General features: G+C 51.5%; 1 protein-coding gene across 7 annotated transcripts in view; it reads right to left on the bottom strand.

The window, feature by feature from the left end:
* KCNQ1 (potassium voltage-gated channel subfamily Q member 1) overlaps nt 1–20,334 on the bottom strand; it is a 364,825-nt gene that overhangs the window by 166,644 nt on the left and 177,847 nt on the right. For all 7 annotated transcript variants that reach the window (XM_081533328.1, XM_081533326.1, XM_081533327.1 and 4 more), the window contains one exon: nt 19,733–19,853. In XM_081533328.1, the coding sequence (XP_081389454.1) occupies nt 19,733–19,853 (121 nt within the window). The remainder of the gene's footprint in view (nt 1–19,732; nt 19,854–20,334) is intronic.

The following is a 20,334-nucleotide window of genomic DNA, read 5'->3' as shown; positions in this document are numbered from 1 at the left end:
TTAAAGATTACCCATTGTCCTAAGTAGTCTAATGAGAATGCAACTACACTTTTTTCTGAAGGTGATTTTACTCATTCAAACTCCTCTCCCCATTGACCTAGTCAAGCACTTACTGTGATAAAGATGAACTGAATAACTCATCAAGAGGTAGGGACATGCATTTAACTAACACTATATAGCCTTACATATGTCAACACCATACTGTGTGCTTCACAGTAGTCATTCATTTAATCTTCTCAGTAACCCTCTGTGGAAGGCACTCTTTCTTATTATCCCCATTTTATAGATGGGAAAACTAAACTGAGGTTAAATGACTCATCCAAGGTCCAGCAGGTAGGAAGTGGTGCAGTTAGTATGTGAACTTGCTGTGCTGTGGCTCTAGAATCTGCTCTTAAACACTACTTTTTGTTTACAGGCCAGTAAAGGAGAGCACCCAAGCCAGGAGGGCAGGGGACAGGAGCCATGTTCCTCTGGGCTAGTTTCACATGGATGAGGCTAGAAAAGCCACATTGGTACAGGTGACCTAGATTAGATAAGGAAACTGAGTCACTGTTGTCCAGGTCATGATGTGAAACCATTTTGACCTGCACTGGTTATAACATCACTCCAACTATAACAGTTTATCATGCCCATTATTTTCCTTGGCCTGGGGAAGGGAGGGACTGGCTACACCTTACAGATTTTTCTTATTGCCATTCTTTTCCTATTTGAATTAGGCTTATTTACTTTTTTGAGTTACTGAATTCAGTTTTCATAAGATGCCCTGAAACTGTGATCATATGTGAGTAGAAAATGGCCGCCTACCCCTTACTGACCCTACAAGGGTCAGACCCATGACCCCTGGGCATCCATTGTCTGGATTTGGCTGTGTGAGCCTAGAAGAAACAAGTGCTCCTGTTGCCTTACCTTATTAGCTGCCAATACAAGGACTCAGTCACAAACACTCCAGGCTTCCTGTCCAACTGAAGAGCCAATCCTCTGTCTAGAGTGATTTGGTCTGGGCCAGTGCCATGGATTCCCTGGTTGACTGTACTGTGTGAAATGCAGCTTCGTCTTTTGAGTTAGAGAGATGAGGGAAACTCTATTGTACTCATAAGTATATCATAAAGTTCGAAAGTCAAATAATTGAGTCTGGCCCATCATCAGGCCCATCAGCAATCCATAAGACAGTCTAGAAATGGATACACATTAAATGAGAGTTTGAAATATGATAAAGATAACAGTTTAAGTCAGTAGATAGAAGATGCAGAGAAGGCAATGGCACCCCACTCCGGTACTCTTGCTTGGAGAATCCCATGGACTGAGGAGCCTGGTAGGCTGCAGTCCATGGGGTCGCTACGAGTCGGACACAACTGAGCGATTTCACTTTCACTTTCCACTTTCATGCATTGGAGAAGGAAATGGCAACTCACTCCAGTGTTCTTGCCTGGACAATCCCAGGGACGGGGGAGCCTGGTGGGCTGCCGTCTATGGGGTCGCACAGAGTCGGACATGACTGAAACAACTTAGCAGCAGCAGCAGCAGCAGATAGAAGATGATGCATTCAAATAGTGTTGGGATAACTAGTTAGACACATAGAAAATAATTTGAATTTAATAACTCCTTATATAAAAACAGAGCACTACTTAAATGTAAAAAATGAAAGCTGCCCACTCTCACCACTTTTATTCAACATAGTTTTGGAAGTCCTCGCCACAGCAATCAGAGAAAAAGAAGAAATCCAAATTGGAAAAGAAATAAAACTGTCACTGTTTGCAGATAACATGCTGCTATATACAGAAAATCCTAAAGATGCTTCCAGAAGATGAACTAGAACTCATTAATGAATTCAGTAAAGTTGCTGAATACAAACTTAATATACAGAAATATGTTGCATTACTGTACATTAACAATGAAATATCAGAAAGAGAAATGAAAGAAACAACCCCATTTACTGTCACATCAAAAAGAAAAAAATACTTAGGGATAAATCTAGCTAAGGAGGCAAAAGACCTTTACTCCAAAAACTATAAGATGCTGATGAAAGAAACTGAAGATGACCACAAACAGATGGAAAGATATACTGTGTTCTTGGATTGGAAGAGTCAGTATTGTTAGAAATGACTGTACTACCCAAGGTGATTTATAGATTCAGTGCAATCCGTATGACATTTTTCACAAAATGAGAACAAAAAATTTTAAAATTTGTATAGAAACAAAGGATCCTGAATAGATGAAACATTCTTGAGAAAGAATTATGGGGCTGGAAGGATCAGCTACCCTGACTTTAGATTATACTACAAAGCTGTGGTAATCAAAACAGTATGGTACTGGTACAGAAACAGACATAGAGATCAATGGAACAGGATAGAAGACTCAGAAATAAACCCATGCATTTATGGAAAATTAATCTATGACAAAGGAGGCAAGAATATATAATGAAATAAAGATAGTCTCTTAAATGGTGCTGGGAAAACTAGACAGCTGCATGTAAATGAAATTAGAACATTCTCTAATACCATATACAAAAATAAACTCAAAGTGGACTAAAGACCTAAATGTAGGTCCTAGAGGAAAATATAATAAACAACAGAGGGGCTTCCCTGGAGGCTCAGCTGGTAAAGAACTCGCCTGCCAGTGCAGGAGACACAAAAGATGCAGGTTTGATCCCTGGTTTGGGAAGATCTCCTGGAAAAGGAAGTGGCAACCCACTCCATTATTCTTGTATGGAAAATTCCATGGATAGAGGAGTCTGGTGGGCTACAGTCCATGGGATTGCAAAGAGTTTGGACATGACTGAGCACACATACAGAGGAATACAAATAACAGCAATATATATATTTTTTGATCTGTTTCCTAGAGTAATGGAAATAAAAACAAAAGTAAACAAGTGGGATATAACTAAACTTAAAAGTTTTGCATAACAAAGGAAATCATAAACAAAATGAAAAGACAACCTGTGGACTGGGAGAAAATATTTGTAAATGATGCTACCAACAAGGGGTTAATTTCCAAAATATACAACAGCTCATACAGTTTTATATATATATATATATATATATATATATATATATATATATATACCAAACCCCATCAAAAATTGGGCAGAAGACCTAGGTAGATACTTCTCCAAAGAATACATACAGATGGCCAACTGACACATGAAAAGATGCTCGGTGTCACTAATTAGTAGAGAAATGCAAATCAAAACTACAGTGAGGTATCACTTCACACCAGTCAGAATGGTAATCATTAAAAAGTCTGTAAATAATAAATGAGGGTGTGGAGAAAAAAGGACCCTTCTACACTGTTGGTGGGAATGTCAATTTGTTACAGCCACTATGGAGAACAATATGGAGATTCCTTAAAAAACTAAAAGTAGAGCTACCGTACAATCCTGCAATCCTACTCCTAGGCATATATCTGGAGAAAGTGCTAATTCAAAAAGATACATGCACCCTAGTGTTCACAGCAGCACTATTTACAATAGCCAGGAGATGGAAGCAACCTAAATGCCCATTGACAGATGAGTGGATAAAAAATGTGTGTGTATATATACGTACACACACACAAATACATATATACACAATGGAATATTACTCAGCCATAAAAAATAACAAAATAATGCCATTTCCAGCAACATGGATGGACCTAGAGATTATCATATTCAGTGAAGTAAGTCAAAGACAAAATATTGATATCACATAAGTGATATTCTACATATGTAGAGTATAAAAAAAATGACACAAGTGAACTTATTTACAAAACAGAAATAGACTTATAGACATAGAAAGCAAACTTACAGTTATCAGAAGGGATAGTGGGACAGGGAAGAGATCAATTAGAAATTTGAGATTAACATAGGCACACTACTATATATAAAATAGGGAAACAATAGGACCTACTGTTAGAACAGGGAATTATACTCATAATAACTTATAAAAGAAAAGAATTTGAAAAAAAATGTGTGTGTGTGTGATTGAATCACTTTGCTGTACACTTGAAACTAACACAACACTGTAATTAACCATGTATCAATTAAAATTTTTTAATGTGAAAAACAAAGATGACAAAAGAAAACACAGGAGAATTTATTAAAACAATCTCAGAATTTTTTTCAAAATTAAAGACAAGAATCTCACATCACAAAAGACTGCCAGAGTTGACTATGTCAGAATTTAAAAATTCTGAAGCCCGTAGGGAGAAAATGGACCAAAAATTTGAACAGTGTATGAAAAGAAAATACATCTGGCTTCTGACTCACAGAAACAAACTCAACTTTTAATAAAATATAAGAAATGCAAAACAATAAACAAAAACAAAAAATCCTCAAATTTAAAAATCTTGCCAGCAGAAAAATATAGAAGCTAAAAGATAAAGAAAATTGGGATAAAATGTTTTCAACACATAAGACAGAATTCGTATAAATTAGTAAAAAGGGGTATTAAAAATATAAAGGTATGGAGAGATGGTTCACAGAGAAGAATAAACAAATGTTTACCTATTTAAAGAGATAAATACCTCATTTACAATAAAAGAAATATAAATTAAAACTCCAGTATACCATGTCTATCAATCAAATTAATGAAGATAGAAGCTGTGACTACTAGTCAGTAGTAGTTGTTGGTGAAGGTGTGGGGAAATGGGCATGTTTGCACAATTTTCATAGTAGTATGAATGGGCACAAGCCTTTATTTGGTAGTATCTTATCAAAACATGAACAAATATCTTAACCTTGCTGGAAATGGGGGGAAGTGGGCCTCTTGAAGTGAATGCACTTAAAATGGAGACCAACATTTCATGAAAAATAGATTTGATTGGGAAGTTGCCTCGAGGAGTAGTATTAATAGTTTTGAAAATAAAGTTGTCCTATATATACATTGTCATAATTGCAGATACCTCCTCATTAGAAAAAATGAATTGAGAGAGGTTCCGATGGCATGTTTGTAAAATGTGACATGATACCCCAGTAGGGCATCTCTCACTTCATAATGGACTCTGGTAGCCCTTTGGCACAAAGGGTCAGTTTTATAGAAGGTAGGGCTTCATGGCTTCACCAAGGGGCCACTCTTAGTCTTTTATTATTTCATTTGCACCCCTTTGAAGTGCTTTTCTAGGTGTCAGCCTTGCTTTTGTCTTCAGTTGGTAAATGCTTTAACTCGGCCTAACTGTCTGATCTCTGAAGAGAGATTCTTCAGTTTTATTTCCCTTAACTTCCTGAAATCTCATATCCTGACAAGACTTGCAGTTCTTCTTCATAAGTAATCTACTTTATGTTGTCCTTATTTGATACGAGACAGCCTAGGAGACTCAGTCAACGTAGATAGAACAGGGGTAAGATGGCTAGGGAGAAACAATAGTGTTCAGTGGGGAGGGACATTTCAGAGGGACTAATTTCAAAACCCCACAGTTCATTAGTGAATATTTGAGTGGTTAATGGCTGTCTTTGGCTGCCCTATACATCCATCAATAGGGGACTTGTTCCATACATTATGGCACAATGGAATGCTCTGCAGCTGTTAATAAAAAGGAGAAGCACTAGATGTCTTAATATAGATCCATCTCCAGAACACACAGGCATCTTCTCTCTGCACAGTGTACACTGGGGCTGCGTGCTTACGGAGAAATGAGAGGGCTCGCTACTGAAAGCTGAAGGGTTTCCTTACAGCATGATGTCCACAGAGACAGGTCCCCTGCACAGTGCACTGGCCAGGGCTCCATTCTCTTCAGATGCCCTAGGGTTGCTTCCTGACCAGACCATCAAGCAAGTAACTGTTGGCCACCTCCTGCCAGCTGCAGTCAAGGCAGTGCTGCCCTTGGAAATGCTCAGGGCTTCATCAGGCTTTAATGAGCAGCCCATCTGTGCATTCTTTGATGGAAGACTTCAACATGATGTTCTTTAGCCTCCTTACAGGCCTCCCACCCCACCACCGACATGCCTTTTTCAGGTGGCTGGGTCCCCATGTTCACCAGAAACAACCGATACCACAAAGACTAGTGCTACCATGAGTGTAGTCCCCTTTGGGGAAAGCCAGTCCAGGGGACGGAGCACAGAGACCACGTTCTCTGAAGGATCCTAGAAGCTCACTCACAAGAAAGCAGCACTTCGGCAGTCACCTGTTCATGTGTGTGTACACAAACAACACCGCAGAATGAAAGTGCCCCTCAGGAGTACTGCCCCGCGATAAACCAAGCTTGTCCAGGCAGCTCAAAAAGAAGTCTGGCATGCCTGTGTGAAGTCAGAAAGGCAGACTGCAGATAAATAATAAATGCTACCACTTGTGTAAAAAGGAGGTATACTATAAATACGTTTGCCCATATAACACACTGAAAAACTACAATAGGAAACTTTGACAGCAGTAACCTTTAGGGAAGGAAACTTAGGAAGTCAGGGTTGGGGTGGGGACAACCTGATTTTTTGCCATTTTCCCTTTGTATACTGCATCTGTTTTCCCTAGCATGTGTAAAGCTACTTTATTATTACTTTTTAAGTGCAACATCTTAATAGGGCAAGAAGGGCGTGCTGCAGTTCCTGCAGACGTTCTGCCAGGCTGTGAACGAGCAGCCCCCACTGCGGGACTGGGCTGGTGGGCTGTGAGCACGGTGGCACGGTGCTGTGGGCTCTGGTTCATGTCCCTCCGAGGAGCAGGGCTGCCCCTGCACAAAGAGGTTTTTGACGGGGAGAGGCAGAGCCCGAGTGAGAGCAGGCCCTGGGCAGGCTCCCAGGGAGCCCACCCGCCCCCCTCTGATGGGAAGGGGTGCCCTCCACCCATCTGCAGATCAACACGGCTTTCCTAGGAAGTGAAATGCTACATATGTTTTGTCATCATGGAGTTTTGAGAGGAGTGATTTTTAAAAGAGTGAACAGTGTACATGTTCTGACTGCTGTGTCTCATTAAACACTTAAGTTTTTATGTAACTTTTTCTCCATTTTCAGGTAATCTTTGATTTTAGTTAATGCAACAGTGACAATATTTAGTACATTTTTCTGCTGATTTACCTAATATCTATGTTAGTTTAAATATTTTCCAATCCATATTCACATTTTAAACTCTTTTTTTAAACTACAACTTAGACCTCATTTTATATTCAGGCTTTATGTTGCCGAAACCCTGCTCTGGGGAGGAGCACGTTGTCTTCACTTCTGAAACCACGCTGCTTGGGAACTGGCTGGGTCCTGGGTTTTCTGGGGAAGTGACACGGTGCTGACCTGGGAGGGGGCCCTGATCTCTCCCTTTGGGGAGAAGAAACAGACATCCAGGCTGGTGACCCTCTTGGGACATGCCCACACCCGCCCTCTCCACGGGCTCTGCCCTGGACGTCCCGGCCCCCACCTCGGTGTGGGGAGGCCTGGATACACCGTTGGCAGAGAAGCTGGGCGGGAAGAAGCCAGCCCAGCACCCGCCACTGTAAGAGGAAACGAAGAGAGACAGCTCAGCCAGCCCAGGAGCGGGCTGGGACGGCTCTGCAGCTGGAGCGAACACAAAGGACTTTTCAGACCCTGCAGCCAAGGTGCCCAGGGAGCTTTTTTTTTTTTTTTAAACAGCTATTAGGGTGACAAGTCTTTCCAAAGGCCAGCAGTTGGCGAGCGTTTCCAGGAAGCTGGTCTGGCACCAGGCTGGGATTGGAGCAACTTTAACGAGTTAACTTCAGAAGGAAGGAATCATCAGGAAAGGTTTAAGGTTCAACAAACTTTTTGAATTATTTTGCAAAACTCCTGGCTTTCAGATTCAAAGGCATGTTTTGCCGTGACTGTTTTAAGCCAGAGCCTGTTGCGAAGGCCACGCAGCCTGCACGTCTCTGATTCAGTCACTCCAGGTGTCTGAGCTCCTCCGGACAGAGGGGCAAGTGCCATCCAGTGCCGGGAAACACTGGGGTCACCTTACACGTCTCATCAAACATCGCTCCACCCACGTGCCTCTCCCTCTGCCAGCCCCCACGGCTGTGTGTGCACACGCGCGCACACACGCGCACACCTTCCCCAAGCAGGAAGCTGTTCTTTGCCAAGAGCGAATGGAATTCAGATTTCCAGAGGGTGTCCTTGGCCTCCAGCTCCACAGCCGCACGCTGAAGAAAGGTCCTAGTGTGTGTGGTGGGGGCAGAGAGAGAGGGGCCTCCATCTCTGCTCACGTCTATCTCGGCCCCAAGAAAAACCCACAACTGGCTGCACTCTCCTCAGCCACACCCGGCCTCGGTCACATTCCTTCCCTTCCTGAGCCCACACTGGGTGGCCCCAGCAAACCAGCTCCCACACCTTCCTCCCACCAGCGGGGAGACCTAGGCCAGGCCCTTGTGGGGCAACCAGCAATTGCAAATGAGGCGCCCGCGCACCCCAGGTCCGAAGCCGCCGGAAACCATGGAGGGGTCCTCCGAGCTGCGCATCCTGCCGGGGCCACTGTCACCTACAGGGTGGGGGGAGGGGGGCAGCGCTCCCCGCCTCTTCCCGGCACGCCGGGGCGGAGCTCACGCAGAAGCCCTCTTCCCTCCAGCTTGGGCCCTGCTTGCTGGGAGCTGACACTGCCCATCCCCACCCCAGGGTCCCTGAACACACAGAGCAGAAAGGAGCCCCTCTCCCCTCTGCAGTCTGAGCCTCCCCAGCCCCAAGGTCGGCCTCCTCGGGAGTTAAACATTGACAGGCAGAGCCCAACACCAGCCCCAGGAAATGAGACAAGTCCGTGATCAGCCTCACACGGTGGGCTGGCTGGTCACACTCAGCTTCCCGAGTCACTGGGACTTGCACCTGTGTGGCCAGGTGGCATCAGACGGAGAGAGTGATATTTCTGCAGGTCATCAGAGTCCATGAGGACGGTGGTGAGCAGCAGCATTCATGGCACTGTAGGGACTCCGTGCAGAGGGGGGCCTGGAGCCCCGGCAGAGTGTCCACAGCGAAACAGAGGTCAAGCTCCACGCTCCTCAGACCGTGCCCTTTGTGTGCCCTCAGGACTGTTTTCAGAAGTGGTGGCCTGCATTGCCACCTGGGGAGGAGGCCAGGTTTCCACCTGCACCCGGACTCTCATGTGGGGCTTCTGACCTTTCTCACGGCTGGCTGATCCTCCCGCCTAGTTTGGGAAAGGCAGCACCCTTGTCTTGGTCTTACCCGTGTGGATCTCCGGGATAAGTATGAGGACTGTACTTTCTGACCCCGAGTTTCAGTGTTTCTGTCACAGTTACTTGGCTCCACCCACCTCTCCTTCCAGGCTTGGCCTGCAGCATAGTTAACTGGGGGAGGCTTTCCTGTGCCTGCGTGGGGGGGGGGGGAAGCAGAGAGCTAAGGAGCAGGGCATGGCCAGGCTGAAGGCCTTGCATGACTGGGGCACGGGGCTCAGGAGAGTGCCCCAACCAACACCCTGGGACTGAGGTCACTTGGCCCAGGTGATGAAGGAGGTTGGCTGGGACTGGTGTGGGACGGAGGCAGGGCCCACTGGAGGAGACAGGCTGCTTTGGGACAGCAAAAGAGCACAGGGTTCAGAGTTCGGAGCTGAGCGCCTACCTGGCGCTGCCAGCAGCTGAGCAGAGTCCTCTGTCTTTGGTCTCGGGGCTCCTGTTTCCCACTCTTCCCATCTCCTGACATCTGCAGGCATGTTTTCCCACCTTAGACCCAGACCGTGTGGTCTAACCAAGTCCATTTCCTAGTGCATGAGACAGGCCGGTGATGGAGGAGGGCCCGTTGGCACCAAGCTTTCAGGCACTGCCACAGAGCGAGGGGTCACTGGGAGAGCATCTCAGGTGCAGCCCTTGGAGCCCCTGGGGACAGTCCCGCCCCTGCCGCTTGCACACACACTGCCCCAAGTTCGTTCAGGCTGGGAGCCAGTCTTTCTGAGCATTGCTCCACCTGAGGCGGCCCCAGCTTATGACCCTGGCCTTGCAGCCAGGCCCCTGCGAGCTTCCACCTGGAGCCCACACACCCAGCTGGGGGTTTCATGTGGCAATTCAAAGAGAAGAGCAGGAAAAAAGCATTCAAGTGTTTCAAACGGGAAGAGATTCAATTTAACTTAACAAATCTGGACATGAACCTAAAGAAAATATTGAAAAACAAGCACACCTACAAAAGGCCCAAGAGAGGAGATTAAGTAGGGAAAGAAAGGTCCCCTTTGGGCCTGAGGACAGCTGCCCCATCCCAACCCAGGAGTGGAGACACTGGGCCCTCATGCAGACCGAGCTGGGCCAGGAGGACACACCCAGGGTGTGCTTAAGAGATGTAGCCAGAGGTCCCAGTGTGCCCTTGCCCTGAACTGTATACGCAGATACAGAGGTCAGCTGGGTAAAGCCGAGGACCAGCAGCTGGCCGCCCAGTGCTGCCCGCTGCCTCTTCAGGGGCTGGCTCTTGGAGGGCAGCAGTCTTGCCCGTAACCACAAGTGAGGCTGTGGGGAGAACGCCGAACGTACTGTGTGTGCAGTCGGTGCCTTGAACAGCCTTACATACCCCGTCCAGTCCCCAGATGCCTTCTACTGCTTTGTGAAGCCACCCTGCTGTGTGCCCCAGTTTCCCAGGGGGCACAGCTGTGGCATGAGTGGTATTCTGAGTGCAGTGTAGTCTGATCTTGTGTGATGGCCCGGTTCCAAGGTCTTGGAAGACAAATCAGGTAGAGTCAACATTACCTTTGAAAATTCCTTGAACTGCCCCGCCCCAACCAAATTCCCTTCTCAAAGCTTGATGTAAACCCCTAAGTTGTTCTTGTGCTGACTGTAGTGGAGACCTTGCCTGTGAATGCCAAGGGTATCCCTGCTCTTCTCCACGCTCCTTCCTGAGCTGTCTTCACTGTGAGCCTCCGGGGCCACTGCCCTTGCGAAGAGAGTACTTCCTGAGAAGATCACAGCCATTGTGGGGTCACGGCTGGATCTGTGGGGATGGCGGAATGCCGTGGATGCCAGACTCTGGGGTTGGCCCTGGACTCCTGTCTCCCTCTGCCTCCATCTTTTCTTCCTCTTCCCTCCACCTGGCACTCCCACAGGCAGGCCAGACCTCTACCTGCTAGCCAGTCATCGCCGAGGACACCTGCATTGTCCCAAGAGGGCCTGTAAATCTTAAAGAATGAATGCTAGATGGAGGGGCTCTGGAGCAGCCTGAGAAGCCCCGGCACCCTGGAAGGCCAGGTCAGCGCTGCCCCAGAGTGGTCTGCAGGCCTGGGTGCCCTCACCCTCCCAGGGTGGTGCCAGGTTCAAGGTGGCAAGATCTATCTTTCCGTGACTCAGGGGACTGACTCACCACGTGTCCTCTGGGGGCCCCACTGAGGACTCGAGCTTTGGTCTCAGCCAGCCGCAGTGTCCCCTCCCACCCCTGACACGAGACATACGGACGACAGGGGCTCACCCTCTCCTAAGCACCTGAGAGCCACCAGGGCTGTGAACACTGCCCCCACACTTGGGCCATGCAGCCTGTGAACTGCTCAGAAACAGAGCTACCTCGGCGTCTCCTTTCCCTGCCAAGTGCGGTCCCAGGGGAAGGCAGGCCTTGTGCCTGCCCTGGTCCTTGCTCTGCTTGAAGATGGGTGTCATCCTCAGCAGGTGAGCCCAGCTGTGATGAGAACAGAAGGCAGGGGCACCTTGGGGCACCTGTGGCTACTCTGGGGCGTGGTCCTCTGCATCCCCTCCAAGAGTAGAGCTGGAAGAGCAGGTGTTGGGTCTCTCCCTCCTCAGACAGCACAGCTCGTGAGCCCTGGGATGAGAGGCGGTGGGTGGTGGCTTTCTAGTTACATCTGATGCTGGGAAGGATTGAAGGCGGGAGGAGAAGGGGATGACAGAGGATGAGATGGTTGGATGGCATCACTGACTCGATGGACATGAGTTTGAGCAAACTCCGGGAGACGGTGATGGACAGGGAAGCCTGGCATGCTGCAGTCCACGGGGTCACAAAGAGTCAGACACGACTGAGCGACTGAACAGCAACAACCAGGTGCCTCTCATCAGTGGGGACCGCAGCTCACGGTGACACATTGTGGCCCATCCGTGTCCCCTGCAGACTCGTGACCCAGCAGTTTCAGACGCTCTCAGGCCAAGTAAGGGGCATCCCCGCGGGACCTCTCATCACAAGGCGGAATTCTACACTGACCTCTCTCAAACGCTTTCCCGGAGCAGGCACACAGCTGGATGCCGGACCCCGTCTCTTCAAAGGCGAACACCAGCACCGTGACGTGCATCCCTCACGTCCACAAGAGGACATGAGGCTCAGAGAAGTGAGCCGACTGCCCTAGCATCCCATATGCAGGAGGAAGTGACCCAGGGCGGTCAGAGTTCCCTGGCAGGCGATGTTCCCAGGCTTGGTAAACCCATAGCAAACACCAGCTAACAAGGAATAAATCTCAGACAAGGTGTGCTTGACCATTGCCCTGAAACCTACAGGACATGGGAGAAGAAATGGAAGAAGACCTTAACGAAAGAGGGACATGTCGAGAGCACGGTTCCAAAGACTCAGTGTAGTAAAGGTGTTTGTCCTCCCTGTACTCATCTAGGGAGCCGGCCTACCTATTAGAAGTTTCCTGTGTAAACTGGCACATGGATGGATGGAGGTGCCGCACAGAGACAGCCAAGCAAGGCAGGAGAACGGGCTGGAGCTCGCATGATCAGCTGTCTAGAGCTGGGATCAAACTGTACTGATAATGAAACATGGCCCTGGCAAGAAAAACTATAAAAACACGACCGACCAAGTGAGTAGGATCCACGAGCCGCATGTAGACCGTGAGCTGCTTTCTCATGGTGCTTATCCGGTAGGGCAGTGGAGAGGGGCGGTCTTTTCAGTAAAGGGTGCTGAGTCAAACTGGATATCCAAATGGGGGAAAACTACCTTGACCTCAGCCTCACATTGAATGCAAAAATTGATTCCAGGCAGATTGCAGATCTACATGTGAAAGGTGAACTAGTAAAACTTTAGGAAAAAAACAATCATCTTTATGACCTTGGAGTAGTCAGAGTTTCTTAAATAGGATACAAATAGCACTCCCCAGAAAGGAAATGTTTGATTAACTGGATGAGGTTAAAATTAAGACCTTCTGTTCATCAAAAGACACCCTTAAGAGAGGAAAAGGGCAGCCCGCAGAGGGAGAGGTGTTGTTTCTTTGGAATGAACATACATATATCTGACCAATGACTCATGTCCAGGATGAAGAATGCCTATAAATCAGAAGAAAACACAACCCAAAAGAAAATGGGCCGCCAACACGGGCATTTTACAAAGGACAGTATTCAACTAAATAATAATAACGTGAAGAGGGCTCAGCTGCATTAGCCATTGACTTTGCTGTTGCTTAGTTACTGAGTTGTGTCCTGCTGTTTGTGACCCCATGGACCGACCGTAGCCTGCCAGGCTCCTCTGTCCATGGGATTCTCCAGGCAAGAATACTGGAGTGGGTTGCCATTTCCTACTCTAGTGGATCTTCCCAACCCAGGGATTGAACCTGCATTGACAGGCAGATTGTTTACTCCTGAGCCACCAGGGAAGCCCGTAGCTATTACTGCAAGTTAAAATCACAGTTTGATGCCATTAGATACCCACCATTGTGGCTAAAAAGGAAATGACGGAAAACATGAAGTGTTAGGATATGGAGCAGCCAGAATGCCCTGCCGCCATGGGTGGGGGTGGAAACGGTATGCCCACTTTGGGCAGCTGTGAGGCAGTGTGTACTCAAAGTCAACAAGCTCATCCACTGACCTGGCAAGATACTCACCAGAAAGCAGCCCATGTGTTCCCCAAAGAGCCCAGACAGAATATTCTTAGCAGTGATGATAACAACCCTGTACTGGAAATGGTCCAAGTGGCCGTCAGAGGAGAATGGATAAAGGAGGTGTAGGCCCTTCACACAGCGGGGTGCCAGCCAGCCAGGGGAGAGGGAGGCCTTGCTCTCTTCAGCCAGACTGAGAAGCTCACAGGGAGTCGGACATATGTGTGTGCACTGTAGGAGTCTATTGATAGAAAGTTCAAGAACGGGCAAAGCTGGGTCCTGTTGCTGGAAGCCGGGACTTGCTTACTCTTGGGTGTTAGTGACAGGAAGGGGGAACCTAGGGGCTTCCTGCGAGGTTCTGTCGCCTCACTTGGGGGCTGGTGTCACAAGTCCCAGGGGGTGAAAATGCACAAGACAGTACCCTTGAGATCTGTGTACTTCATCCTTCAACTAAAAAGTTGAAAACAATGTCCTCTATATAAGGACAAGCCTTTCTAACTTGAGAGATGGACAGTGCAGACCTGCAGAGGGGCTGGGTCTGCCCCAAACTCCTCCCACCCCTGGCCCAGGGGATCCCCACCTCAGGCTTCCTGGTCAGGCTGCCCTGGGTCTCCCCTTCCAGATTCAAGCAAAGCATAGGAGGGAAGCTGTGTGGGACTCCCCGACAGTCAGAAATGTCTCTCCATCAACACCAGTACCATTTGTGAAGTCCTCACCTCCCGCCACCTCTAGGGTGTGGGCCTTCTCTCCTTAACATCCTCCTTAACACTGCCCATGGTCCACGCTGCCCTTGCTGCGGACCTGTGCCGCGGAGATGGCCGAGCAGGCCCTGAGCGTGCCAGAGCCTGGGGTGATCAACAGTGCCTAAGGCAGGAAGAAGTCCCCTTGCTTGCCTCTGGGCCTTCCTCCCAGACCACGGGCCCACTCCCCAGGGTAGCAGCCTCGGCGGACAGGCTGGGGGATTGCTCTCACGAAGGAAGTGAGGCCCCCAGAGGTTGGGGGGCTCAGAGGCTGGCCCGCAGCTGGGCCAGGACCGGCTGGGCGCCAGATGAAGGGCATCCGATCTCCAGTCCCTCGTTGTTCCCACTGAGCCACTCCGCCTCGCTTGTAATTTAATTAGGAGAACATTTAATCCCCCCGTGCATTTCAGAGACGGCTTTGCGCCTGGCCGGGGCTGTGAGGCTCTGACGGGGAGCCTGTGACTCATGCAGCTTCTCACAGCCCTCCCGGGCGGGCTCCCACGGGGCTTCCTTGGCACCTTGTGCAGACAGAGGTGGTCTGGAGCTCCAAGGAGAGGACACTGTTCTGGAAAGACAAACTAGCCTCATCTGTTCCTGGCAAGCCCCCTCCTTTATCCCCCTGGACGCTGGCCCCAGCAAGGCCTCTCAGTCCTTTCCCACCAAGGTTTGCAGGGTGAGGAACAGAGCAAGGGGCTTGGGCGTTCACAGAGGTGCTGTGCCTGGCGCCTCTGGGCTCCGTGGGTGTGGGCTGCAGTGGGCCCTGGGCGTCTCTGAAATGTCCCAGGCAATCCTGGTACCGCCAGTAGAGCTAGTACCCTGGTCCAGGGAACTGAGCGCGGGACCAAGCCTTGTGACATTTGCCCTTGTTTCCAGAAGGCATGGGGCTGGCCCTGGCCTCGCTGACAAATGCAGATTTCAGGAGACATTAGTAGTGATGTGGATGAAAGCCAGGCCACAGCGGCCTCGCTGGAAAAGAGAAACTTGAACGTTTTGGCGTGAGATTCTGCAGGGTCCAGGAGAAAGTTGAAGACATGGAAATTCTAATTAACACACACAGGGCTGGTTTTGCTCAAGGATCTCCAGGCTGTCATGTCGCAGGAGGCCTGCAAGTACATGCTCGCCGGGCATGTGTGCATAAAATGCGCTCACAGTCACCTGGCGGGCCCCAGCCTCGGCCCTGCCTTCCCTCTGCCTTTCTTCCCTAGAAGGTTCTTGGCCTTCCCCATGCCTGTCTTGGTGTACAGGGTGCTAACCAGACTCTCCCCCTGCAGAGCAGGACAGAGAGGTGGCTGGTTAAAGAGAGCTGGGTCTTGCCTATCTGGGAGGCCGTGACAGAGAGAGGAGGGGCCCTTCAAGGGAAACCAGAGACTGCTGTGTGCACAGAGGGTCTGGCTCTGGAACCACCGGCCCTGGGTATCCACGTGCAATCAACGGGATGGGTGTGAATGCCAGGCCAGTCCTGGCTGACTCGGCAGCTGTGGGGAGGACTTCCCAACACACAGCCTTGGAGCCCAGAGCCACAGATGCTGACCCGAGGCCGGTTCTGACCCAGCTACCCTGGCCCTGCATGCCAGCAGCACTGAGGTGCCCACAGCCCCTGCTTCATCTCTTCCTCGGGAGGTGCTGGCTGGGCCCTGGCTGGGGGACCCTGTCTGCTTTGGGGCGGGAGCCATAGTCTGAGCTCTTCCAGCCTGGGGCTTGAGGGGTGCCAGATAAGGAGAGGCCTAGGGGAGCCACACATGAGGGTCCTGGTAGACAGGCACCCCAAAAGAGACCCAGGCCCCGCACAAGGGTTTAGGGAGCTGGTACAGAGGGCCTCAGGGGCTGGAAGAGGATGTGGCAGCTTGGTCTGGGGACGTCCTGGGCCTCCTTGAAGGGGGGAGGACTGAGAGGATGCTGGAAAAATGAGCGGGAATCTGATGGCTGCCGATGAGTGACACAGATGTCCCAAGTGGGACACCATGTGCAGGGCACAGGGATGGACACAGGCCCTTCCTGCGATGGGCAAGAGCCCCTAGTAGGGTCTCCCTATCCCCTGCCCCGTGCCCTAGATACCTTGTCTCCTGCCTCACACTAGCTCCGTGGCAGCCTCATAGCAAGGCTCAGGGTAGGGGCCCAAGGGCAGATGAGCTCCCTTCCATCTTCCTGAGAGGTGTGGGTGACCCTGTGGCCTGGCCATCCACAGCTGTGAGTGGGCCCAGGGGCCTGCCTGTGGTGCTTGCATGGCCAGAGCCACTCTCTCTCCCCAGCCCGCTGCACCCTGACGACTCCCTAGGTTGCACCAGGCTGGCTCACTGACCCCTAGTCCCCTGACCCCTTGCTCCACCAATGGCCAACAGGCCCCGGAAAGAGGAGCTTCGCCCAGCTCCAGGGACCATCCTGTAATCAAGGCTGCAGTGACCTCACCTCCCTGGGGCCCCGCGGGCGGGGAGAGCTTGAGATGGAAACAAAATGTGTCTTTATTTATGCTTTTAATTTGAATTCTGGAACTGTCCCAACATGGTAATACATTTAACATTCAGTCAAATGCTGAAGAAAAATGGATCTGTTTTTCAGTAACTGCCTCCCACCCACTCTGGCCCCTGTGAGACCCCTGTGCATATCCCCAGTCCTTTGCACACACTCCAGGGTGTGCACCTCTCTTCCTTGCTTGGAGTCCATGGGGCTGAGCTGCCCGCAGGAGCCAAGATGGGTCCCCAAGCCGCTGGAGCCGAGTTTAATTAGGGGCATCAATCAGCAGGCAAGCTATGCGGGAGGCAGAGGAATGCGGCCCAGTGTGGACACCGAGGCCTGGCCATCTTCCCCTGACTGCCCTGCAGACTGTTGCAGCCCAGAGTAAATGCAGTGCCCATCACTGCTGCCTCCTTCCCCCTCCATGGTGGGGTGGCGCCTTGGCCCAGCCCTTAACCCCGGGGGTGCCTAGGATCTGAGGTCCCACCGCCGTCTCCTGCACTGTGCCGGTACCCCACTTTCCCTACCTGGGCTCTTGTGGGCAGGACCCTGACCCTTGAGGACAGGGACATGCAGAGCCCCTGCTGTCTCAACCTTGACCAGATCACAGGGCCTTGAGGAGGCCTTTCTGCCGTACTCTGTCTTTTCAGCCCAGCCTTCACTGCAGACCCCTCATTCCAGCACCCGCCTTCCCAGCTGGCTCCTCTGCACAGTCTGTACTGGGAAAGGCCTTCACAGGTTCCAGGGTGAGGACCCTCCTGGGGAAGGACGGCCTAGGCCCAGCCAGCACTGGAGGGGGCCCCTTCTCCCATAACCAACGGACTGCGCCCAGGGAGTGATCACCCAGGGACCACCACAGGCTCACTGGTTGATTATGCACCAGGCCCACGGCAGGCAGAGAGCTCGGGGCTGTCAGGTCAGACAGCCTCTGTCTTGGAGGAAAGAAGACACAAAATGGCCAGGTTCCTCTGACTGTGCAGCTCCACCAGCTTGAGTTGCTTCCTGGGGCTCCCTGGCAGGTGGACCACCTCTCGCCCCTGGAAACCTTGTGCCTGCAGATACCGACACACATGGACCTCTCTTCAAAAGGGGCGACCAGGCAAGACAGCTGTGAGCTTGGATTTAGGCCACCTCAGCTCCCAGTCTTTCACCACCCTCACCATGGGCCTCCCTGCAGCGGCCTCATAGGGCCCAGGGAGCTGGTGAAGATCGCCAAGCTGGACGGATGGTGGGTGGCCACCCCATCCACCCAGGGTATGACGCCTTGTGTGTGCATTGTTGGGCTGGGCCACAGGTGAGAGAGGACGCAAAGCGAGCTCTGATAGGAAGTGAGCGCCAGGAGGACAAGGAGGGGCCGCTGAGCAGTACAGCGAGGCCCAGGTGGTGTCCACCCACACGAGGGTCCCGGTTCCCAGCAGGCTCTTGGTCGTCCCTGCTCTAAGCAGGCCCTGCCACCTGTGCTGCAAACACCAGCCACAAAGCCCCAACTTTCACAAAACACTTTGGGGTCTCCTGTGCCCCAGATTCGCTACAGGCCTCAGCCAGAGGGGTAAGCTGGCATTCTGCCTTGGAATGCCACCGACCTGCATCTGCCCAGCGGCTCTGGTTCCCAGAACGAGTCCTGCCTCTGCCCTTGCTCACTTACCAAGTGAGCCTCTTGGGTCATCTCCAGGATGGGCCCAGAGTTCAGAGCCCTCCTCCCAGGGGTGGCCTGGGAGTTTTCTCCAGTGCTGAGTCCACGAGGATGAGGAACCCCTGCTTTCCAGCCCCCTGTGCGGCTCTCACGGCGCCTGAGCATGCTTTCTGTGCACACCCTGCCATCCACAGGTGCTGTCAAGCTCTGTGTGAGCCTGGAGTGGGGGCCTAGGAGGATGGCAGGTGGGCCTGTCAGATCATGGTACCACCTCGAGACAGCCCTGTCCCCCTCTTGCTCTGGCTCCCCAGCCCGGCCAGTCCTCGGGTTACAGAGCAGCCAGGAGGCCCTGCAGTTGGGGTCCTGACTTCCTTAGTCATCTGCGAGGCAAAGGCCACACCTGGCAGGAGCAAAGGCAGCCAGCCTGGCGCCTCACCTCGAGAGAGATGCACACGATTAGGACGACCTGGAGACCCTGAGTCCGGAGAACCAGAACACACTTCACTGACTGCCAGGAGAGAAGGAAAGGAGGCCAGCCAGTGACTCTCAGAAGGACGGTGAGCACCGTGCACATCCTGGCACAAACAGACGTCTCTAGGGGAATCCCCAGTGGGGCTGCAGCCAGGGCGGGCCCAAGTGTCCCGCTGACCTAGCACAGGCTGTCACCGTGTGCGGGGCGCCCTAGCTGGGAGCACTGAGTCACGTCGCAGAGGAATCACACCACGGCTGAGCCCCGGGGATTGGCCTGGGGATACCGTGACTGCGGGGGAGGACGGGCATGCGTCCCAGGCCAGCTGTGCCTCGGGGGCAGGCCAACTGGAAGGCGTGGAGAATCAGCCATTTCCTCCACCTGAAGGAGCCCCTGAGGACAGCGCAGCATCTGCCCCGTGGCTTGGCCAGGGTTCCACGGGGAAATGTGAAAAACAAAGTTGTCTCTCTTTTGGGGGGCAGGGGAGGGGGCTCAGAGAGAGAAAAACAATCTTCTCAGACGCTCAGAGCACGGAAACAAGTGGAAAATGATCAGTCTGGTTTTCCATAAGTCACAACAAGAGGATCGTGTTCCCAGACTCGGTGGGAAATGCCCTTGCTATATCCCTGCCGGGTGCCCCAGCGCGGGGTCTAGCCCCTGGTGGCCAGTGGCCCTCGGTTGCTGAGGGCAGGCAGTGAGTGGTGGGCACTGGGCTAACAGACCTGAGCCCTGGTCCAGCACCGAGGTAGCCCCTTTGAGCCCCACGTCCTTTCTGCTCATCACCCCTGGGCGAGCAGGCACTCACTGTGACACGTGGGTGATGGGAGTCAGCAGCGTCTCCCCCTCCAGGTCCAGGTCCTCAGCAAAGCTGTTGGTTCTCATGAAATGGGCTGTGCTCACTTCCAGCAGCGTGGGACTCTTTTTCACTGTTGGGAAAGATGCGGGGCAGCGTGTTAGGCATGATGGCAGAGGGGCCCAGGGCTGCTCAGAGCTTAGATGCCGACTCAAACCAGCCACTCTGGCTGTGGGGCATACCTGCACCCCTGGAGCCTTCCCACAAGCAGGTAAGATACCCGCTCACAGCACTGGGGAAGAGTGGAGGTGACGTAAGAAGTCTCGGCACAAGGATTGGCTGGGTTCACGATGGCCCCCACAGGCCTGAGCCCTCAGTGGTCAAGGTGCAATTGAGAGCCAGTGGGAAGGGCTTCCTAGGTGGTGCTGCTGGTAGAGAACTTTCATGTCAGTGCAGGAGATGGAAGAGATGCAGGTTTGATCCCTAGGTCCACAAGATCCCCTGGAGGAGGGAATGGCAGCCCACTCCAGTATTCTTGCCTGGAGAATTCTATGGACAGAGGAGCCTGATGGGCTACAGTCCATGGGGTCACAAAGAGTCGGACACAACTGAAT

Source organism: Giraffa tippelskirchi, chromosome 10 (genome assembly GCF_054371585.1).
Source record: "Giraffa tippelskirchi isolate mGirTip1 chromosome 10, T2T-mGirTip1v1.2.pri, whole genome shotgun sequence".
NCBI classification, from domain to species: Eukaryota; Metazoa; Chordata; class Mammalia; order Artiodactyla; family Giraffidae; genus Giraffa; species Giraffa tippelskirchi.
The sequence above is the reverse complement of the archived record's forward strand: the minus strand, read 5'-3'. Positions and strand labels throughout refer to the sequence as shown.